The following is a 24,495-nucleotide window of genomic DNA, read 5'->3' as shown; positions in this document are numbered from 1 at the left end:
TCAGCATCAACTGTTTTGGGGTTCATTGAGTCGTCATGTACTTTTGTAATAACTTCATGATATAACCTTTCTTGTGTGGATGCGTCTGTATGGTTTCATTTTCACCATTGCAGTGAGTGAACCTCTAAAAGCCTTACTTGGATCAGTAAGCTAACGATCTACTTTCCAAAGAAGCTCTCGTTGGCTAACGACCGTTTTTAATAATAATATCTGGGGTTTAACGTCCCAAAACCAGCCGACCGTTTTAATACGTGTGAATGAAATAAAGGTCAATGCTGTTTATTAACTACGAGTCTTGAATGCTTCTAGAACATACTCTAGTTTTCATTCCGTAGCATTTTTATGCAGCAGCGTACAGTGACACTCGCCTTAAAGGTCCCCTAACCATCCTCTGAAAATACAGAAAGCGAGCGCGTTATTCCCACCTGGTGTTTCTCGTCTGTCTGGCGCACTTCGGGACGCAACAAGGGTGGTTTACGTGACGTCATTACATTACATACTATCGACTCGTCCACATACGCAAAATAACAGTAGTGAATTGTCTCCTACACTGCTTTGTCATGCAGCCGCCCTCCCGTTCTTCCTTGTCTCCCATGACTACCGTGCGCGATCAACTGATTTCACTTAATTCTGTGCGTTTTAGACTGCGCAAGCGGAGATAACAACGTGTAGCCAACAAGCGCGAAATCTTGATAGGCTTCTTCTTCTTCTTCTTCTTCAGTGGTTATTCAGGAAAGGAAAAAGGCACCTAATTTCTGTCTGCCTATTGGCCGCGAGATCGAGCGGAGTCGCCGCCTAGCGGCTACTGGCTGAAGCGCGCCTAGTGTGGATTGCTCCATGCGTTGTCTGCTAGCCGCGTTGTGTTTGCATGTGCGCGTACGTCATGCAGGGCCTCAAAAGGCGGCTTGTTCCGTTGCGTTGGTGCAACTTTAACCGCTCGTACGTATGCCTAACAACATGTAAAGAAGCATTTGGCCTTGATCGTCTGTATATGTACTCTAATAAGATCAGTGAGTGCACTTGTCGAGAGTGCTGTGTGTGGTCGTCGTAGCGTCCGTTCACGAGACTCATATCAGTGTAGGTGCCGCTCTGTGGTTCAAGGGCATTGCAAAGTGCACTTGGCGTTGCCTTGAAGATGAGGAGAATTAAATCTCATGTGAATATAGCCTTTTAGCGGCTCGGTGGTAAAAAAAGGCTCGCGACCTCAATAAAGTTCTTTCATCCATCCATCCATGTACTTGCGCGTTGTGGTTAGGTGTATAAGTTCGGGACTGTTGTTTATACGTTACGCGACGAGCTTTAGTTGTGTACTGTCCTGGTGCCACTGCAGAGAAATATTTCTGTCAAGTCACGTCTGACACTTCGGTACTTAAATTGTCCCCTAAACAGAACAGAAAATGGAATGACACAGAAATCGCAAAACTGAGTTGCCTTGCGCAATTATAACTAGTGGCGAAATGTATACAAAGACACTCGTGTACTTGCGAGGTAGCTTATGCCTGTCAAATTTGCGCTGTGCAAGTTTAGTGTCGGAAGTACGTCAGGCCTCAATCTCTTTCGCGAAAACACTTAAAGAAAGAGAGCGAGCGAGAAAAATATATTCATCAAGACAAGCAGTGGCGATGAACTCGCTCGCGCATTTTCATCGCTTACGTGGCGTGTGAGGGCTCATAAAACGATACCCTTTACTATGCACCAGATCATGCATACACACTTGCCGCGTTTCGGTGCACGTACTTGCCCTCCGGAATACTGAGAACTGTTCTCGCGGCCGTGTAAACACAGTGGAACATGCGCGAACTACAAAAGGGCTCGGGGACTCTCGTTTAAACAGACTCATAGCCAAGCGCGAACAAACTTTGCATTCACAGCGCAGGCGGTACATGAATGACAAAGAATAAATTCCATGAATTAATTTTCTTCTTTCTCGATTGATTCTCACTTAATTTTCCTGCGGAAGTGTAGGAAAATCAAAGCACAGGGAAGCTTCGCCGAGCGTTCGCTTACTGCGACCGTCTTCGCGCTCGTAGTGCACAGCAGCAACAAGCATATAAATGCACACATTAGCGAAGTTATCGCTGACTACTCACCATTCTTTCTCGTCTGCGAATGCGAATGCACCGTCGTCGAAGTGCTTGTTGCACACCATCACGTACTTGGAAGGCGTCCTGCCGTTACGAAGCCTAACGAGCCACAGTCGGCGACGTTCCGCGTCGGTGGGATAAAAATGGAAGCTTATCCCTGGCTCTGTGCAGTATGTGCGGCACTGTGGCACCGAACAAAACCTCACCATCGATAACGAAGAGTTTTCTGCGGGTACGGAACACAAAATCACGATGTGAAAACAGAAGCCCCGTGCACTTCTACACACACCACACGAAACCAGTATCCACACTAGAGGAGTGACGGTGCTGCCACCTATAGGTCGATCTCGCCGCGAATAGGCGACACGGCGCAGTGCCTTGTAGGGGTGGGGGTAAGGAGGGAATAAAAGAATAGTAGGAAAATAGAGAGAAAAGAGATAGGAGCACATCCATCCAACGAAGAGAAAAGAGGACAGGAAAGATGGGGAAACGGTCACGGGAGTTCAGGGACGGGTCCGCGAAACACAGCCAGAGGCACGGTGCACAACATCGGCGAAGCGGCGAAGGCCCCGTCGATGAGCGGCGCACGGCATAGCGGGCGAGGAGTCCGTCACGGGGCGCCGGTCAGCGAGAGGTACGAGGAGTAATCCAGGACATCGCGGCCGGCACGTCCGTCTTGCTTGAAATCCAGCGAGCGACCCTTGATAGGCTCCGCGCTAAGTGCTGGCATTGTGCACGTGCTTTTAAAAAATAAGTGGCGAGGAGGCGATATCATCTGTAGGATGGGTAGTGATGGCGAGGAAGAAACCACTCCCTCGTGATTGAACTCGGAGTGGTGAGGGGCCCTTTAAAGGGACACTAAAGTAAAGCAATGAATCTGCTTAGATTGATAAATTGTGCTCTTAAAACATTATTTTAGTTAATTCCATCATAATAGGCGTATTAATGGAGGAGAAAATCAAGGTCAAAGTATCATTTTTAAATTCCGCTTCGTAATCCTTGCGCCTGACGTCACGGATTTCAATGTGAATTTTTCGTATTTTGGCGACATTGCCTCAACGAAATTCATTGAAAAAGGAGGAGGAGGAGGAGAAGAAGAAAGACGGAAAGACAGGGAGGTTAGCCAGTTCTCAGACCGGCTGGCTACCCTGTGCTGGGGAAAGGGGAAGGGGGAGTGAAAGATGATAGAAAAGAGATGTTACAAAAAAAAAGAAGAAAGAAAGAACAATAATAAGTTTCAATGAAACGTTTATCGTTTCTTTGAAACTTGGTATGTTAAGTCACGGCCCGCTCCGTGGTCAATTTACTTAATCTTTACCGATTAGAAACTACGTAGGCCATAGTAGATGCCGTCAAAATCTATGACGTCACGGTGATTCGTGCAAGAATTTCAAAGTGGCGTCGCCACCCGCATTTTGTTTTTGCGCGTTTTCTTACTAACCAAGTGTCTTCTCGCGGCAAGCGTGGTGATTTTCGTATAGCGAAAAAGTAATTTACTAATACGAGAAAAATTGTTTTGTAGCGTTAGCTACACTTGCCTAGCCGCAGCCGATTTCGCGTGGATCCTCATGAGCCGTGCTGCGCATGCGCAAGGATCAGTGATGTCACACAGCTGGCTCACCGCTCTCCTTTCTCTCCTACTCGCCCTCATGTCACTCCTCCTAACGCGCATTTCCCTTTCCCATCCACTTGCTATACTGTACTATGTATGCACGGCTATGCTATGCTGCGAACTGCTTTGCACATACCCGCTTTCAGTGGCGCATGCCCACCAACATCACGCGGGGTTTTGCCAAGCCTAAACAGCTCCGCAGTTTAAGCTTTAATGCGCAACGCCACAAGGCCCAGGTAACACCTAAACTGAAATCATGCATGAGTGCAATCATTATCTCGGTGGCAATATCACAAAGATATGCGGGTAATTGCGGTAACTATAAAATTTCACGAGAAAGCATCTCGGTGGCACGCTCATCTTTGTGCCCGTTGCGATTACGTGACGATTACCAGTAATGAAAACTACGCGTACTCGAAGATGAATTAGAATCAACCTCTGCACACCCCTTCCTTGAGAGCTTCCTTTTAACAGCGAAGCTGCACATGGCGAGGTGAAACCGAAATTCAATAAATAAATAAATAAATAAATAAATAAATAAATAAATAAATAAATAAATAAATAAATAAATAAATAAATAAATAAATAAATAAATCAATTTACCACTTCAGGAAGTAGAGGGCATGGGAAGAAAAATGCCCCCACCTCCCCGAAGGGAATCGTGAGGAAATGCGAATGCATTTCTTGCGCCGAGAGTACACGGCGTAGTAATTTTAATGGCGTAAAGCTGGACAAATCGACGCGCTCAAGTGTCTCCCTTTTGGGCGCCTCTTTCAACGAACGCTTCCTACGTGCGTTCGTAATCATTTCAGGGATGTTGCCACCGTCTTCAATGCAGCACAAACGCGTTTAGAACGCGCTGTTTTCAGGATGTGCCAAGGCAGCACAAACGCGTTTCAAACGCACTGCATTGAGGCGGTGGCGCAGGGAGGAGAGAGAGCGAACGGCGAGAGGAGCGGCGAAGCACTGCACTTGCCCTCTCCTAAACACTCTCCACACACGCGGGAGCTCGGATGCAAGCGCCCTCACACACCAGAGCGCGCTCCTCCTCTCCACTCACTCTCCGCTACTCCGGCCGCACCACCTGCTCCGGTTGCTAGGGGCGTGGATAAGCGCGCGCGCCCGCAGCTGTTGCTATGGGAGAGGGAGTGAGAGCGGAGAGGCGCGCGGACAACGCCGGATGCCTCACATAGCCCGACTAAGAAATGCATTCGCATTTAAAAGCTCTTGCCCGTTCTATGTGCGCAAAAACTCCCAGCGCGTATCTGCCACAGAAATCTGGCAAATCCCACACTACGCACCACTGGTCCACTAAAGATGAAGAAGTGCACACACGGGCAGCAATCACCAGTTAAGGTTTCTGGACGGACGTAACCAATAATTGAGAAATACTTTAATGAACCTTCGGGTGTAAATGAGGGATAAAGGCAGGGGTCGTGCGTTTCAGCTTCGCTGGTTGAGCGGTGACTTCTTTTCGACAAGAGACCGAAATAAAGTTTTTCCATTCCATTCGTACACAGTACTCTGAATCGTCGATCTTTTTTTCTAAACACATGCTCGTAAATCGACAGTTATTTGTTTCATCTTGAAAATAGTAACACGAAGCTTCTTATTAGTATAAGTTTTGGCTGCGTAGCAATCCCTGACTGCAAACATTTTCTGGCGAGTTTTAAGATGGACCACACGCATGCCTGAGAGTTTCATGTGTCATGCCCACTCGCCCATTCAGGAAGAGAGAGATACACTGACTGCAGAAGCAGAAAAACGGAATGCCTCGACCGAAGGTAGCTCGAGCTGCCTTAGAGGTGTAAAGTAGAAAACATAATTTTTGTTCATTTTGCTCGTGAAGTCACAGATAGTGCAGCCCTCAGTTCAGGGCCCCATTTGCAGCAGCGATCCGACTGGCTTGGTAAGTATTATGCAGCGAAACATAAATCGGGAAACGAAACACACATGGATACGACGGACGCCCTATGCTCTGTTTCGTCTTCGTTTGATCGCATCATTTTACTTATGCCACTATATCTGACGAATCAGCTCAAACAAAAGCTATGCGTTTGAGGCTTTGCTACATTGCTTAAGAGACTGTATTGCGTGACTGAGTGACTGCGCGACCCTATGCGTGTCTCTTTAACGTTAAGTCTTGGTGTGTGGCACTGTGGTGCTTTTAAAGACTGCGAGAGAGCGCTCACAGGAGTTGCCCCAGATAGTTTGCTCTTTTTAAGGGTGGACATAAATCTATACACCATCCTACGCCAGGACTCATGATATAAGTTACACCACCTACATAGGTTTGATATGTTATTTTCTTTCTTTGCCTTTATGTTTCTGAGTGTGTCAATCATCGCCACCATCAATGTATTATGAGAACTGCTTGAGTGCACAATCCGAAAAAATAAAAACAGAAAACATGCAGCTACATAAGCATGGCTTCTTGAAAACAAGTGGTATCTTTAAGACGGGGCTGACGATTTACTTTAAAACGAAGCATTCAACACGAAAAGATTCTTGCACTTACCGGATCTTCTTTCTTACAGATTCTCTCGAAAAGTATGCGTTTCGGTCTATCGCGCTCTTCTTCAAGTACTCTGACACGATTTCTTCTCTGCCTCTTTCCTTGATATAACTGTTTTGTTGAGTTACATTTATTAGCGTGTTAAAACGAAGCACCAGAACAACCTCCGACTCCCTTACAATCTTAGTAAAAAAATTGTGTAGCGTTTGGTGTAGTTCTAAATGCTGCGCTAAACTGAGCTCCACTACTGTAAAACTTGAGAAAGTGCGTAGCACGGGCACCCAGGGATTCCCATTCGTAGAGTTCTCACTGCTCCGTTTACGAAACTGTCCAAAACGTCATTGTTTGAGGTAAGCATGTAGCGTTTCCCCGGCCCGAGTAGAATATTTTTAGTGAGATTCGCAAACTCGGTGCGCGACATGCGCGCTACCTTTTGCTGCGCTTTATCGACTTACAGCTTATTACGGCAGTTGAGATACGTGTGGTCTGCAGCGAGTGCCATCAGGTTGTTTCTCGCTTCCGATGTAGCGACGAGGGCGGCGGAGAAGCGCCGGTTGGAGGAGCAATCACGCGCTTTGCCAGGCGGTGGTGCCCTCTAGCCCGGCGCGGGTGTCCGCCGCATGTTTCCAAAGCGTTTTTAGCGATATTAAGTTAACAATTTCGATTACTTCTTGGTGATTTCTGTTTTTTATATTAGTTTGGACGTTGTTAGTTTATTTTAACCTGGTTTTGAGCATTGCTAACCATCTTTTAGGCCTGTATTGATCACTTGATTTTGAGCGTGCTCACGCCACATGATATCTACGGATGGATGACAAGCCGCTCCCCTAAAGTGCGACGCACTTAAAAGCACTATGCCACTCTTTTTGTGCTCGTGCGCACGTTGCCGGTCGGGAATCCTTATTTTCTTCCTGAGCTTCTGCGTGCTAGTTCTGCACGCCTCGTTAACCTGTCAGAAATGGGGGCTACAGTCATAGGTGCGCGCAGGGTTCCCCATCAGGGGGGGGGGTGAGGCGAAGGGTTCATCACAGCGTCCCTCCCCCCTTACTAAGTCAAAGTATGGGCAAACTTTGTCCCCCCCCCCCCCCTGCGCACGCATGTGGCTACAGTGTTCCCCGTCAAGGTGCTACCAAGTAATATACACCGGCGTGGATTTGTAGAATCGACGGCACGTGAAGAGGCGGCAACACACCTTCGACACCTGCTTACGACGGGTAGGTGTTGAAATTAGTGTCAAGTCAGGCAGAGGTGTGTGCAGGGTTCAGCATTAGAGAGAGCAAGACAAAAAGGTGGGCGAGTTGGTTTTCATTCATCGTGTTGTTGGCAACAGCGCAATTTTTTGACACGGACATAGGTAGAAGAATACAATCTTAGATACCTGCACGATATCTGAGCATGAGAAACTTATGTCACATAGAGCTGTCTTTTTTTTATGCTCTGTAGAGAGCTTTCAGTAGCTCGTTCAGAAAGAAAATGATTAATCAGTTGCTATAGCATAACTCAAACCATATTTCATTATTTCATTTCTATTAATTACCTCTACATGCCCACCAATGAATGTGGACCACTTCTACTTCAATGTGAACAGTATTTGGACATCACAACGCTGGTCCTTTTCCTATACCCTCTACGGAGTAACAAACCGGACGTGGGCATGGTTGTCCTCTGAAATTTTCTGCTTCCCTCCTTTTCGTCATGTGGCTTTTCTTTGAAAAGCAAAATCCAATACGCCATTGTCGGCATTAGTCGCCTGGCCTTTCTGCGAAAGAAAGGCTGTACTTGCCTCTTTTTTCACTGATTCACGGAGTGTTTTAGGGGCGAAGCTCCTTAAGGCGGCACCCGTTCGTCCCTCGTAGTGGTCGTAGTAGTGAGTAACAAGTCTTACGCTTTGACCTCCAAGGTGGTGCCGGTGGGAGATTTCTCCTGTGCGTTGTTGAACAATCAAAAATTCGCAGCGTGCGCGTTAACTAAAAGCCGAATTCTTCTGTCTCTCATTCCCCATTAGCAGCCATTGGCATGTTCCAGTAGGAAACGTTAGTAGAAGTAGAAGTGTAAGTGTTAGCTAAAAGCCGACTTCTTCTGTCTCTCATTGCCATTAGCAGCCATTGTTTACCTCCAAGGTAGTGCCTGGTGAGATTTCTCCTGTGCGTGATTAAACAATAAAAATTTTGTTCAAAACGCCGTTGATTGATGAAATAAACCAACGAAAGACGCCAGATGTTTTGTAAAAGCAGAACGAAAGAACGCCAGATTTTTTCTTAAAGTGTAGTAGTAGTAGGGTAGTAGTTGCATGTAGCCACCTCGCCCGATCGTCAACGGGCGAGGTGGACCGGCAACGGCGCGAGGACCCTGCCGTACGAGAGTTAAATCACACTAAAAGAATACTTTGCGGGCGATACACTCTAGTGAGCTTTCAACTTTTCGTCTTAGTGTACACGATAAAGAAATTATTTCTACGAAAAACGCAAGGCACACCTTGAGCAATATGTTTGGTTTTGGGACGCTAAATGGAACCATGAGGCGATGCGAAGCCGGAGCACTTGCACGATCGCGTTCCGTTGGCTTTCGTTGGGCATGCTACCGACCTGGCGTCGTGGAACGCGCGTCCTGTCTTCCCTCTAGCCTTGCCTTTAATTCGCACAGGGCGAGCGGGGAATGCGGTCGCTCTTGGCGCTCTTTCGCTCGGGAGTGGACTTCTTCCTTGCATTTCACCGATCACAAGTGATAATGAAGGGACCACGTAAACCAGCACTACAATAAAAGTTTGATGTTTAATATATACACGATGTTTCACACTCTTTATATTATGTACTGGGCGCATTTCACGGAAGAGTTTCACGGTTTACAGATGATTCCCTCCGTAGCTTCGCCCCACTCATCATCATTCACCCCGTGGATATGCTGTGATTTTTTCATTTCTTTTTTTTTCACGTTGGATGAGAGTAGGCCCTGCAACGAAAATTTCAGCTTCACCGCTGCCTATTTTGCATATAAAAGCAGCTCATTTTGTAAAGCCTAATGAAGAAAGCTCTGTTATCAAAATTATTACAGTTGGATGCAGTGCTCCAGAAAGCATAATTTGAATATTATGCGTTCTTTCCAGCGCTCAACGTTCTTTCCTCTCCGGCTATTCTGGTTGGGATCAACGACCGTCTCTCGCCTCAATCTGCGCGTCCCGTAATGTATTCATATTACTCCATTGAAGTTTTAAAGAGACAGAGAGAGGAGAATCCCTTTTTTCGAATTCGCCTGACTATCATCACGTAGGGCCATAAACACAACGATCATGGGAGCTCGTTCTAGTCGACGTCTTGACGCTAGCTAGACGCTTTTGTACTCCCCTCATTTAAGCGCAGAGAGAGAGAGAGAGAGAAAGAAGATAGCAGCAGTGAGAAGACACGAAAAGGAACGAATAAAGAAGGACCGAGGAATAGGAGTTCGGCGAAAGTATACTGCCGAGCAAACAAGCCATCGACAAGGCGCGGCCGACACGGAATCGGCGTTCGTCGGGCGTGTTTCTCGGGCATATCGGAGCTATGCGCCGAGAAGGGCTCGGGGCACTGTTTATGCTCGTGCTATCAGAACGCGTGCGTCGGATTTTGTATATACGAAAGGAGCGGGGAGGTCCTGCCGTTCCTCCTTCGCCTGCGAGGGCTGCGCGATTCACCAAGCACATCCCGCAGAACAGCCGACTGCAAGCGCTTCTGCACGTACGCGTTGTGGTGAAGCGTGCACGAAGGAAAAAAAAAAGACTTTTGTGTGGTCGGGAGACAAGATGCGACGCCGCCATGTCCGAAGGCCCCTATCTTTCTCGCTGGCTAAAAAACGTTGTCTTGTACAGTATGCCGAGGTCTATTTTCGGCGACTTTCATGTAAGGCAATCTTGAATGTCGGAATGTCGTAGAACGTATAAACATTGACGACAGCGCGCGTCGCGACTACTCGGCTTATAATTGCGTTTACGGCGTGGTTCACACGAGATAGGAATGGCACGAGTGGTCGATATGTCACAGCTCTTACATGCTGTCAGGTTAGCGCCGTGGGAACTTTGATTTGTACAACCGAAAGCGAGCAACAGTGCGCTTACGCGTAAATATAGCCGTCATCGCTATCGAGTCAAGTCAGGCGATGTCGTACAGTAATTTTTATCAAGTGACAGAGAAAGAATTTTCGCGGTTTTTATTAAAACAGCGCCGGGGACAAAAACGATCTATACCAAATGTTTGTGCAAACTAAAGACATCAAAAGAGTCATCAAATCAAATGGCGAGTGTGTGCGTGTGTGTGTGTGTGTGTGTTTGTGTGTTTGTGTGTGTTTGCGTGTATTTAACACTGACTAATAATGCAGCCGCTGCTTCCCAGAGCAGTCTTCGACGGATGCACTACTCTTGCGACGCGGTTCGAGCCTTGTTGTTACGGCACATTATCGGCCTGTGAGAATGCGCCACTAGCGCGCTGAGCGCCTGAAGTCGACGGGCTTTAACAAGACCTTGCGAATAACTGCAAACTGCAGGTATGTATGTGTGACTTCATTCGTGCGTCTGTGTGATTACTGTATATACTGTAATTATGAAACTGTGCCTGGCGCATAGGAAGCCACGTTATCAGCCAGACTAACAGCCCCAGCGGTATCATTAATGTATTTCACAACCTGCTGGTTTCTGCTAATAAAGTTTATTCCTCCTCCTCTCTGCCAGCCATACATGCTCTTCGATCCGCCTCGGTGGTCTAGTGCTTATCATGCTCGAATGCTGACCCGAAGGTCGCGGGATCGAAAACCGGGCGCGGCGGCAGCATTTCTATGGAGGCGGAATGCTAGACGCCCGTGCACGTTAAATAACCCCAGGTGGTCGAAATTTCCGGAGCCCTCCACTCCGACGTCTCTCATATAATCATATCGTGCCTTTGGGACGTAAAACCTCAACAATTATATTATTTTAAAGGATTTTCCTTCATTATTTCTGCGGCAACGCGTACCTAGAATACTCAAGTTGGCACCTCTAATTCTTCCAGACACCCCCCTCCCCCCCTCACTCTTTTAATCTCCCCTCCTTCCATCTCAATCCTGATTTTTCAAATGGTAACTTTGTGTGGCGCATAAATGCCACATTTGTGCTTTTCTCAAACTGGACGCAAGTTATATGTAAGCACGTCATGTCGGTTATGGTGAGTTTCCTGATTTCTTAGATTATAGGTATTGTCGCAGTCTACATTCTTTATCATTGTAGCGGTGGCGATTGCGCGATAGTTGTACTTAGCTGTGGTTTTGGGTAGCGCCAACGACTAGCAAACGATTTCGACAATTATAGCACGCTCTTAACTAGCATTGTGCTTGCAGATTGAGCTTTATTGCCTAAAGCTACTTCATAGATTACCAGCGCCGCTGTAAACTAGACCTTCAGCTTCCCCGGTGTTCAGGACCGTTGCCACATAGCCCCCACGCTTAATGCCGTAACGGCGACCAGGAAACAAATGCGCACTACGGCATTGATTAGTAATCAACAGCAAAGTTGACTGGGCATTTTTCAAGGCGCCCTGGTAGTCTTATAACAAGATCGATCGATCGATCGATCGATCGATCGATCAATCAATCAATCAATCAATCAATCAATCAATCAATCAATCAATCAATCAATCAATCAATCAATCAATCAATCAATCAATCAATCAATCAATCAATCAATTTTATTATTACATAGTAGGATGGTTGCAAAGCATAAAACATACAGAAGAGGGTCCAAATGTACTAGAGTGCAACCGGGCCCTCAACGACAACGGCAAACACAAGTTCACGTAAAACAATGATATTTACCACGACATTAATCATTTACTGAATGCGCTTTTGTACACGTCCCCGCACAAGGCAATGTGGCGGGATAAAAAGCCAACTGGGGTTTAGAGACCAAGATTTGCCGAAAGTCTTACATACACCTCTTTGTGTAATCAACAGATACACGAAACCGCGGTCAGTGACGCTCTTGTGAATCTTCCATGGCTTCCCCGGAAGCTTCGCATGATGTACTATTTTCATTACTTTAAGTAGGCTTCCATGTTGTCAGCTTAATGTTCTGTTCGGCCATCCGGATTTTAAATCTCGCGGTCCTAGCCTAGAGCGCTTTGAAGCTCATATATTGTATTACTTAACATGTCAAGCCCCGGCCAGAATTTAGGACACGGCTTCTCGTTTTGCTTTTCACGTTCCTCCTCCATCGGCCAGGCGATGTTGTCAAAAGAAGCGTGAATGCTTACTGGAGGCTAAGAGATGTCAGCGGCCTGTAAGGCGGCAAAGGGAACACGCCACCAACTACGCGGTTCCATAGCGCGATCGCAAAGCGGGAAATGCTCGATAAGAAAGACCACGTAAGAAGCATGAAAAGATCTACGTTCGAGACATAAACTGAGAGCAATGCCTAGCATTCGAATGCGAGAATGGGGAACGGCGGAATGGTCGCAATTGAAAGAATTCTTCGGAGAAGAAGGAACTGCTTGGAGGAGAGGGGGCGGAGATACATCAGTGACGTCGCGGTCGCGCATAAATAGGACACGCGAGCAGCCAGTGAACACAAAGGAAATCAAGGCAAGAGAGCAAGCGGACGGGACGCCAAACAAGAGGAATAAAAGAGGACGCGAACAAAGTCGCTTGTATCCTCCACGAACATCCAGCTTCTCCTCTCAACCATCGCCGCTCTTTTCTCCTCCCTCGCCAGCCATTTCACAGAGCTCATTCTTAGCCGCATTCGCCTGAATCGGGCCTGAGGTCCGAGCCAGAAGGGACCCTTGCTGCGCCTTCGTCCGTACCCTTCGCACACTCTCGTTCTGAAGCGTACGGCTTCCACGAACAGCGGTCCCAGAACGTTTGTGTCCCGGGTCCGCCGTCTTGCGCCTGTTTTCGTCCCGGCCGCAGAGAGAACCGCCGAGAAAGGAAGAACGCTCCCGCATCCCTCTGCCTCTCCTGCGGGTCACTATTTTTGCTTCCCTACTCGACACGCCCCTCCTCTCGGATTGAGAGCCGCAGGGGGCACGACATCACAGAGAGACGCGAGGGTTGGAGCAGAAACAGTTCAGGGGAATACGGGAGGTGTTTTGCGCTTGGAAGAACGATATGGTCGAACTGCTCCATAGTGGCCTCTCGCGTATAAAGAAATAAAGAAAACGACGAAGAAACAAAGGTCGTGACTGAGACGAAAGGGGTTTGGTGAGACCACTTAGGAGAGCAGAGATTGCGGCCGAGCTTTGTTTGCAGAGGGCAAGAAAAACAGGAAGCGATACCCTCGCGACATGGGAAGCAGACTGTCTTTTCTGCCGGGAGGGCCCGCCTCGGGACGGATTCCCAATCGGCGCGCATGCGAAGGAGGAATGAAAGGAACGATGGAGGGCGCGAGAAAGGGTTTCGAAAAAGGAGCGCCGGGAGCAAAGGAGATGCTGGCGAGAGAGGGCAGTAGCAGAGGGGTGCTCTCCATACGAGAAGGAAAGGGGGAGAGGCGATGCGGGAGAAAGAGAGGGAAATTAAAGGGGCTTGGACGCGAGGAGGAGCCGATGCGTAGTTTCGGAACTGGCGCGGGACGCTTTTCTGGAAGCGGACTGCAGCGCGCTGACAACGCCGGCGGCGGCGCCGACCGAGCAACGACGCCGGGACGGGACGGGGGCCTCCAGAATCTGTGAGGGAAGCGCGCTCCTCCGAAGTCGGGGTGAGAGAGAGATTTCGGAGGAGCGAAAGAACCGGAGGAGCGGCCAGCGAGCGGGTGCGCCAGCGGCGGGCGCACTTCTCCGCAGCCGGACAAAACGACGACACTCGGCTCGCACCAGCATGGCGAGACGTCCCGCGTCGCGGCTATCGATCGTGCCGAACCCGTTGCTTGCAACTCGGCGTCCCGCGGGGCAAGCCATGTCCACCACTATGTGCTGGTGGTGGGTCCTGTGGTGCCTGGCGATGGCCGGAGTCGTCGCCGCCGGCAGCGGTCGTCTAAACCCGCGCAGTCCTTCGTCGTCATCGAACGAGCAGCAGCCGAGGCCCAAGCTGCTGGTGATTCTGGTGCAGGGCGTCAGGGCCGACTACATCGACCACGCCGTGCACCAGGGATTCGCGAGACTGGCCCAATCCGGCATCCGTGCCGAGTACGTGCTGCCAGTGTTCCCGTCGAGTCCGTATCCCAACGCGTACAGCATCGCCACAGGTACGTTTACATCGGCGCATCACGCGCTACTCTTCAACCGGCTTATAGTTTGGGTGCGTGTCGGTATAAAGACGTACTGCCACTTGATCGTGTTGTCTTTCCGACAACTTTTGTGAATTATCTATTGTGAAACTGACCGCCCCTCTCTTAAAATCCTAGCGAAGAGATCCCAGGGGGGTCATCAGTGTCAATGACGTAACAAGAACGTCACAAGACTAAACGCGTTTAAATTCCGCAGTTTTAATCAGCGAAACGCGCCATCGTCTATGGCGAGTGAGTTACTCATGTTATTACTAATAGCAGTGCGTTCACGTTCATCCAGTAAGACTCGCCCTAAGAACTGTCATTCCAATGTATGGGTTAAAAAGAACATTTTGCTGCCCCGTGTAGGACGAACAAAGGGATCTTCAGCGTATGCCTACTGCTCATCGTAGCGAGAATTTGCCACAGGATTGAAAGAGCAATCACGTCAGAATTTTCCTTACCACGCGCTTCAGTACGCTGCGGCAACACAAAACCTATTGGACTGAGTGCCAAAAGCAGCAGTAGTAATTACACCGGTAAGATGCCTCCGTGAGTGTCTTCCAGTTGCGCGGCACAAGTAAAGAGTTACAAACACGCGAAGCTTCAGAACAGCCGGTTGCAGTTCGCCATTGAAGAACAGCTAAAAACACGTCAGACCTGCTAACGACGTTGACATGAGTTGATTAGCTGTTAGCGCGTATTGTTGGCTACTGCAGTGGGACTGACAAGCGTCGAATGGATGGACACGTGTAAAGCAACATATGCGGAGATGACGTAAGGCAGTCAGGGCTGACGATAGCGATACAGCTGCGGCATCGAACATCCCAGAAAGGCAGTTAGGACTTGAGGCTTTAGCTGTGCCAGGGTATACCGGCACACAGCACGGTGCACAGCGCGTTGGCCTGACGAAATCAGCTGAGCAGCAAAAGGGAAAGAAATGTCGCATCAAAATGTCGCGTCACATTCACAGATAACGACAACCACAAGAGAGTGACAATATTGTTTTTAATAGGCACGTCGGCAATTGATAATTTTTTTTTTGCGTTTGGAGTCCCATCATGTCTGATGTTGAATTTTAGGAGGTTGGTTACATGATGTGGGGCTGAACGCGTTCTCCGACGCTGTATACGCGTTCTACCGTTCTCAGTGTCTATAAAAAACTGACTCAGCAGAGCCGCCACTATGGCGCTAAATGTGCGCTGAAACGGCGCCTTCCTTTACTACTAACTGGTGAACCCCCAGAACGCAGCTAATAGACATGCTTGTGTACTTTATTTTGCTATTGATACTAGCTACAGCCCCTTGTGTTTCCTTACAACATTTGTACACTTAACCCATTACCTGAAGCGCCGACTGAGCTCGCCCACACTCAGTCACACACCCCTGCGCTGCTGAAGGGCACATCCAAGATTTAAGCACCGTTTTACTCAACAGAGGGTGGTATACTTCTACTAGTCGTAACTGTAATAAAGACTACAGGTTGCTTCAGAATCATCGCAGAAGAACTAGACTTCTAAAAATTCCGCGTATATTGCTGACAAATATACCTAATTCGCATCGAATTTCAACACTTAGGACGCGACAGGAGAAACATGAGAGATGTTTACAACTGCGTGTGATTTTATTCTAAAGCCTGCCTTTGGCGTGATAAATGTTCGGATATCCGCAGACTGACTTGTTTCGCGCAGCTAGTCCCACAGGAAATTAGTAAACCGAATGACATTTAACGAAGAAACACGGAGCATATGAGCCAATGATTTTCGACGGTCGATATCTTCAGCATAACTACAGCATTAAATTATTTCTGTTGTGAAGTAAAACATATACAGCTAAAAACAAGTATTTTATTCAAGTGAAAGCAAGAACAGACGCTACGATTATCCTATGCTGCAAGTTACCAGAACACGCAGTTTTCCACAGTCATGTACGTCTAAGTATCGCGTCGAATAACGTAACATTTTTCTCTAAATAAAAAGATACAGGTTCGTAGTTCACAGCTAATAAAAACAAGGGCCGACAAATGGATAATAACTATCGGTGTTTTACGTCCCAAAACAATGATATGATTATGAGAGATGCCGTAGTGGAGGGGTCTGGAAAGTTTGACCATCTGGGGTTCTATAACGTGCCTCTAATATAAGCCCACGGGCCTCGAGCATCTCGCCTCCACCGAAACGTGGCCGTCGCGGCCCGGATTCGATTCCGCAGCCTTCGGGTCAGCAGTCAAGCCGAGGAAGTGGAGGGACGCCACCAGCGCTGTCTCTCAGTTGAATGTTTAATGGAAAACACCTGGATATAAACATACGAGTTAACAAAGAAGCAAAAGCATCTTAATAAAAAGAAAATGAGGTAACAAAATTGAAAATGCAACAATGACAAGAGCGGAGAGAAGTTATGTGGAATCACCAAAACAAAAAACAAACAAACAAAAGCTCCTGATTTTTGAAAGCAATAGATTTCTGGCGGACGCAAGACTGCGCGTGATTCTTCGATATTGTTCGATGTGAAAAGGCTTCAGACATTACGAGGGTGCGCTGATCCGTAGGCTCCCAGAAAAGCCGTGTCAGAAAAAAAAATATCCTGGGACCAAATTCACAAAACGTCTCTTTCGTAGGTGCACTTTCCCACTGGTCAGCCGGTTCCGCTATTGATAAGTCCCGCATCATGATTGGCTGAAATATTGTCTTACGAAAATTTTCAGCGTAAAACGTTTTCGTGAATCCGGATTCTGGTTAATCTAACTCAGCTATTTTTCTATCCTTACACGGAAGCACATTCCTGACGGAAGAAATAAACGGCTTTGAAAGCGGAAGCCAGATCCCGGTTGCAACGTTCATCGAGATAGACATGCTTGTGACGCGCCGTGCCACGACAAAACACGTGAGGTCAAAAGTTCGACGGCGCCGTAGGCATACCGAGCACTGTATATTATTCCTCATTCGCTTCCCGCACTTTCTCCGTCGCAGATTCCGAGTACGAGCGCGGTCTCATCCCCTTTGTTGCTCCTACAGCTGCTCGTCTCACTATTCTTCACAATGGGGTTCCTTTCTTCTCGAATCTTATCCAGATGTGCGCAGAGGCTCTTTCGTATCGGACAGAGGAGGAAAATGGGGCATGAGGAAGGAGGTGGTGACTTCTTAGAAAAGGCAATCCGTTTCTTCGTAGTACGGCTGTCTTAAAGAACGTCTTCTGTTCTAGTCAATTGGGGCGTCAGGACGGCTGTCTTAGTTGAGCTTAATTAGATTTATGTGGCTACTGGTTTGACGTGCTGACAGATGTTTAATGTATAGGGCGTCTCAGCTAACCTTAGATAAGCCGGTTGGCAGCTAACCGCATATAACTGTAGATAAGCTCTTAATTATTACGCTGCAATAAGCCATGTAACTAGAACACAAAAATAAGCGTTCAACGAGGAAGGGGAGATATGACTGAACACCACATCGGTCTCGTGACCGTAAATGTACTGCATCAGATTTTGTTTTCTGTAAGCTTGGCTACCGTTCGCTAATATACCCCTTAAGTCCCTGCCCGCGGCAAGTTATCTTTTCGTCCACTTTTCTTTCTTCACATTTACCTTACATTTACTACTAATAACATTCCCTATACTTCCTTGGCATTATTGTCTGTTAGTGCTCATTACTATTAAGTACACTCTGTAATGTTAGCTGAATTTTCACAGGTTTTGTATTAAACGCTTGTTATTTATCGGCGTCAAAGCTGTATTGCCTCGGGGAATAAGTTTACCCGCCCAAATGAGCACTTGCGATACGACAGACGCCACGCTAAAGGGCTTTGTGAAAGTTTGAACGCCTGGGGTTTCTAACGTCCGCCGAAGTCATGAGGATGCACGGTTTGACGTGCAGGCTTTATAAAACGTTACCGACGCTTACAGCCATTCGCTTTGTTGACAAGACATAAACGTGGAATAAGCCTGTTATGCTAACGATAAGTACGCCGACAAAGTTTAATGCCAGACTTTCTCTCCAGCTCAATTAAGCAACAAGATTAGGTCTGTGTAGAAACGAAGCGCTGCACCGCAGTCACTACTGTTTGGAGGTGTTAAGTGCATCGAAGAAAGAAAAATGATGAAAAAAATAAAGTATACTGAGAAGCTTAGGGGAGCTGTTTGATTGGGTTATACAGGGCTTGCTGTAAGGAAGGCGAGGTTTAGCGAAGTTTGTTAGCGGATGATACTATCCAGCAAAGGGATTCCTAGAACGCGCTGCGAGCAATTCCTTACTAGTTTGATGCCTTGAATTCCTCGTAAATAGTTCCCTTTGAAAGTCTATTATAATTACACTGTTGCGAAATAAAGCTTAGGTTCACACTTCTATTAAAGGCAACCAGATTATGTTACGAGCTTTGAGCGGAAGCGACGTGTGCTGTGTTGGCTACCGAAGAGGCCAAAGACACAACTAAACATTTGAGACTGCTTCCGCGTCCTTCTCAATTCCTCATATACATGCGCTGTTATCGACGTTGTTACCGGTTCTAGACGTGCTGGTTTTTTTCTTGGTTAGCTCTTTCGTAGTGCAAAATAAGCAGTCGCGTAAACTTTAACTTGTCAAAGTGGTTTCAACGTCGTTATTATTTTCTTGTAGCGTGCGTCCTGCAAGACGCAAAGAGAGAAAGACAGACAGATAAACAGAAAAAGAGGGACAAAGAAAAGCAGGGGGGTTAAGCAGGGTTTGCTACTCTGCTTTTGGGGAAGGATTAAGCGGCGAAAATGAGATAGAATAAAAGAAAGCGATAAAGAAAATCGCGCGTACACGCGGGCAACACGTCAAGTGTACAGGCGGTCGCAGAGACCCGTTGACTTTAGGTAGACCAGCAAGAACTTGCTTGCACCATTCGTCATCGACGCACCCTTCAATGGTGCAGGCAACTTTGCCGCTGAAAACTGTCTCGAGTCCCGTCAGTTTAATACCATCCGGAGCGGGTATCACTGAGTGTCATAACGAGCGCAACTGCACAGGTTCCCACCACATTGTCAAGAACTGGTGCCGCCAAGACAACTTCATTTCGTGTCTGCGATTCTCACATACAATACGCAAAGTTAACGAGTAATAAATGGATGTCTTAATTGAGAAGAAAAGTCATTACGCGAACCGGCGAAGCGGGAATAAAGTCAGCGGCCGCTGCGAACCTTCTGCTCGTCTGCGGTTGCTCGCCATTGTAGCTTGCGCTTAGTAATCACTACGTCTTTCGCGAAGAAAAGAAACGAAGAAGTTAAAACTGAAGCGCTCTACCTGACCGTCCAGTTATTTGGGAGGTTTAATTAGTCTGGTTTTGAGGAGTACACCTATAGCTCGGCGCTCTTCATTGTTTAGCAGAAGGCCTCGGCTAGGGACGAGATGACAGGTGCTGATAGCGCTACTTTGCATGTGACCTGGCGGAGCTCACCATCGGGTATGGAGAACAATCCGTATCTCCTATCGCCAATTCCGTGAGGGCGAAACAGGAGCCACTGCGCATCCTCTACGCCGGAAACCAATTATGAGCTTACTCGCAGCGTAGTACGCCTGAAAGAGCATGATTAAAAGAGAAAAAAAGCTAAAAGAAATCGGCAAAGTCAGTAGTTCCTTTTTGTCCCTTTTGTTTCAAGGCAACGCAGCGTGCAGAAATTCCTTCGTCTGGCTCCCCCAACCTTCCTTATTATTTATTTATCTTTTTTTACTGAGTTTGTCTCCTCGTCCCTTTCTATTCGTGTTTCTGTTACTATCACTGGAAGGGGAGTCAATCAATATTGATCCTATAGGCAAGTGCTTCGATTAAAACTATGTGCTGCTAAAACTAAATTAAAAAAGTAACGGCGCGATGCAACGCACCAAGGCCGAGCTACGCGAGGCCGGCACGTTTCTACATTCATTCGCCAATCGACGAGTTCAGCTTCCGCTGGTGCACTCGTGCGTCGACGGATCCCAATTATTTTCAGCTCAGCTCGAATCGAAAGGGCCGAAAGAGCGAGCAGGCTGCGACAAAGACAGAAAGTGAATACAAAGCGTGAAGAAGGCAGCAGAAAATGGAACAACGGTACGAAGCAACGAAGGTCGGGACAAATGACGATGCATTCGTTAATAACGCTCGCGGCCGCCGTAAAGACAAGAAACGACACTTAGAGGGAAAGGGGAAGAAGGAAGGGGAGGGCAAGGATCGTAACTAAGGAAGGGAGGGGCGTATGCCGACCCCCCGTGGGGTGGAGGGACCCCTGCTTCGCTCGCAGATTGAAAGATATCGCATTCGGTGCGAGGTAATGAAGGAATTTCAGCGGGGGGTCCACATGGCATCTTTGTACCGCGACATATTGCGAAGTGCGTGGCATCGTTCCGCCCTTAAAGGGAATGCCTAATTAGTAGCCCAGAGCCGATTGTTGCTTGCTTTTATCTTTTATATATAAGAAGCAGCACAGACTAATCTGTTATCAATAGACACGTGTCTTTTGCTTCTTATAAGGCAGCCAACGGGTGCCTTGGGAATTAGACTTCTTGATGTTCGATCGATCGCCAGATGGGGTGTTGGGTTTATTGGTGGAAAGTGATTCTTTGTAAGTGATTGTACTCTTTACTAGGACTGAATACCCGGAGTAGCGTGGCGTCGTCTTGGCTTCATAAGCGCGATCACAATGCACTGTCTTTTTTCTCAGAGTGTGCCGCGAACTCCCTGAGGCAGCTTTTGCAGCACTTTGCAAAGGTACAAAAGTGCACTACTGCGCGGCGTCTAACCCACTGTGCATCACGTATGCAACGGCAGTGGCGTGCCTACAGAAAAGCGGTAATGATTAGGCGGACCTGGCCGTTTTGCCGCTGCAAGTGGGAGAAAACACCGTGTCTCAGTGCTTACCGCGTCCTGTTGTCATACAAAGCTACGTCACACACTTCGTCACCGTGGGATTTTGCCCTGACGTAAAGAACGAGGGGTTGTCTTTACGGCGCTTCCTATAACCAGCACTGGTTTAAATGTTGACTGGCCCTAGGCGTTCAGTTCGAAGACAAAGTTCTCGAATTATTTGGCAGTTTGCAGAATAAAAACAGTAAAGAACGAATACCTCGAAAACTGAACTGTTTTCTCTGTTCTAGTTTATTAGGTTCAACAACATAGTTTTGCGTTTGCCTTCTCAGGGAATGATAAAGGCGCACACTTTCTCATGTTACCACGAGTATCGTATACATATAAAGCCACGGTAAACCTCTCTACTCTGTAGGTTGAGATGTTTGTTGGATAACCCTAAAGCGGTTTCGCACGATGTCCATGTTCTCGAAAAAGAAGATGACTAGCGTTGTTTCTTGTTTTTGTTTTTTCTGATAGGGACACGCACCATGGCTCTTTCTTTTCTATCTTTGTGCTGTTTTCTATGTTTACTTGACTACATTTAAACACAGTAATCCTGCTTGTACTCAACCGCAGCAGAATCTTTGTCCGGTCGTCTTACTATAGGAACAGCAGAGACGCAGCAATATTTATTTGGGATCCAGGTCGTGGTGCGCGTGGCGCTACCCCGCCCAAGTCGCGGGTATTTCAATTATGTTTTCACTCACTCTCTAACTTGGCATTATAGGTTCGGCTGAAAACATACTTAGTACGTCTGGAAAGATGGTTTGTGTGCTGCATCCTTATTATATATTGACGCAGTCACGCTATAAATAACGTAATAGATAGTAAATGTGTCTGCTTGCGTGTCCTTTCTGTCGTGTCATACTTCGCGCTACTTGCCTCAACCATAAAAGGTGTACGTGGCAACAACAGCAACAACAACAACAACAACAACAACAAACGACTGATCGACTCCATTGAGTCTCATGAAAGTAGCGATTCTGATCGCCGGCTCAGCGCATATTTGTAATCAAACGGTAATTTCATACACTCACACTGAAAAGAGGACTAAGGCCGAAGTTCGTATGTTCCATTAATACACTGATTAAGATTATCCTTTTCATCGCCAGAGTACACGCAACGCCAACATATCGAGCTCTTTCTTTCCTGACTTTACGTACAAACAACAAACCATAATAGAAACTTTTAGTCCGCTAACGCAAAGCTTTTTGCGTATAGCGGAATACAGAGTGTGAACTGCGCATGCGCGTGCCTTACAGGAAACGCCCGATACGCCTAAAACGCCCGAAAAACATGGCGTACCGCCGGAAGCAGTCTTCCACCCGATCTATCAGTGGCCGTCGTGCGCTCTGCAGCTCGTTAGCTCCGAACTGATGCTTTATTTGCTTTAGATTCATGTCCGTAAGCTTCGGCAGCAAAGTATTCGTGTCGATTCGGCCCCCGTTTCCGAGAGCCATACTCGAATAATCGAGGCTGCAGGCTGTAGGGAGTGGCGATGGGCGCTTCCGGATACGGAGGGACATACATTACGCGTTTGCGAGCTTCTTTTATCCTTCATAGCTGGCGCCACTTGACGGTCGATGATTTGTTTATCACTTATTTGAAAGATAACGCAGGCGAATAAAGCAAGGGAGAGGTTAAGTTAGCGTCCGAAGGAAAAACATGCCTTCGCACTATCTGCAATGTTCCAGTTTGCGGCAGTGGTGGCGATCTTACTATGTTCCACGCCGTGCATACGCGGATGCGGCGACTAACCGTTACACGGACGTTGCCGGCGTATTTTTTGGCGTATAGTCGAACGTGATTTGGAGGTTATCGCGCCAGCGTCGACCAAGAACTACAACATCGCCACGTCCCGGAATACTCTTTCGAGGAGAGGGAGGTATCAGGCAAGCTTCACTCACTCTTTTTGCGGTTCGAACACTCCCGTATGAAGAAGGCACATTTTCATTTTTTTGCTTTTTTTATGACAACGCGGCATATTTTGTTCAACTTAGCAAGCCGTTCAAACGAAGCAGTGCCAAGCAACAGCTTTACCAGATCGTTCCCAGCAATTGTGTCGTCGTCCGGGGAAATAAGGGCCCACAAAGATTAAGGGCCACGAAGCCCACTTGATCGCAACTAATGGAAAGCTTAAAACATATAGAAAAGGTGTAGAGTTTGTCGTAGGGGCGATTGTTGTAGCGTGGAACAGCCAACGAGGGCGCGAAGAATGTGATATCCTGATTTTTAACTGTTCCGAAACGTGCCGCTAGGCCTCTAAGACGCTAGGCCTGTTGACGCTCGTTCGATAACATTCATATCACGCTCGACTGTACGTACGCAAAAATACGCTCGCAAGTTCGCTTGCGAGCGTACTTGCGAGCGCTGCTACGCTTTCCGACACATGCTATCCGGTATTTCAGTAGGCCTTTGCTACCGGACAGACTAAAACGTTCTATCAACCAGGCAGGGTGCATAACAGTTCATTCCCGGTACAAAACAGTATACATTCTGGTGTTTGACATGACTAAACCTCGATATGATTATGCGGCACGTCGTATAGTCGGGGACTGCGTACCAATTTTTACCACCGGGGCTCGTTTAACGCGGCCCTAAATCTTAGTTCACGGGTGTCATTGCATTTCGCCCCCATCGAAATGGCGCCGCCGTGGCCGGGATCCGAACCAGCGTCCTCGAGTTTTAGAGGCGCAGAACTTCAGCCGTGAGGCGCACACGGCGAGCATTGCTGTACAAAAGAGGCTGCCCGCGGAATCCCACGCGAGAAAATACGAAGCTCTGGCAGTAAGGCGATGAACGGACAACTTTTCTTGGCAATGGAAGCGAAGGGCCTACCGAACCAAATCGCGCGTCCTCCTACTGCAAGAAATGTAGTTTCCACAATTGCGTCCCTATTTTCTGCGCGAGATATAAAAGGTAGCCCCCTTTTTTTTACAAGTAGCTCTTCGGGACAGGATGCGGCTCACACCAGTGAGAAGTAGTTTGTATTTGTTTTACTTTATACTTGGTTACTGTGCGTTTTTGCAGCGTGAGAAAGCGGCGCCTTTTACGTTAACCTCGAACGCTAAGCGGCGTCTGCGGTCGACAGAAACGCTGATTGCACACAGCCATCACTTTCAACCATGGAGGGGAATAGTAAAACTTGAGAGAAAAATCACAGCATATCCACGGGGTGAATGATGATGAGTGGGGCGAAGCTACGGAGGGATCATCTGTAAACCGTGAAACTCTTCCGTGAAATGGCGCCCAGTACATA

General features: G+C 47.6%; 1 protein-coding gene across 1 annotated transcript in view; it reads left to right on the top strand.

Annotated features, from left to right (window-relative positions):
- The first annotated feature begins 13,993 nt into the window (after positions 1–13,993).
- LOC119394157 (glycerophosphocholine cholinephosphodiesterase ENPP6-like) overlaps positions 13,994–24,495 on the top strand; it is a 79,304-nt gene continuing 68,802 nt past the window's right edge. The window contains 1 exon segment of the mRNA XM_049415677.1: positions 13,994–14,384. Within this exon segment, the coding sequence (XP_049271634.1) occupies positions 14,018–14,384 (367 nt within the window). The 5' untranslated portion in view covers positions 13,994–14,017.

Source organism: Rhipicephalus sanguineus, chromosome 5 (assembly GCF_013339695.2).
Source record: "Rhipicephalus sanguineus isolate Rsan-2018 chromosome 5, BIME_Rsan_1.4, whole genome shotgun sequence".
Taxonomy (NCBI): domain Eukaryota; kingdom Metazoa; phylum Arthropoda; class Arachnida; order Ixodida; family Ixodidae; genus Rhipicephalus; species Rhipicephalus sanguineus.
The sequence above is the reverse complement of the archived record's forward strand: the minus strand, read 5'-3'. Positions and strand labels throughout refer to the sequence as shown.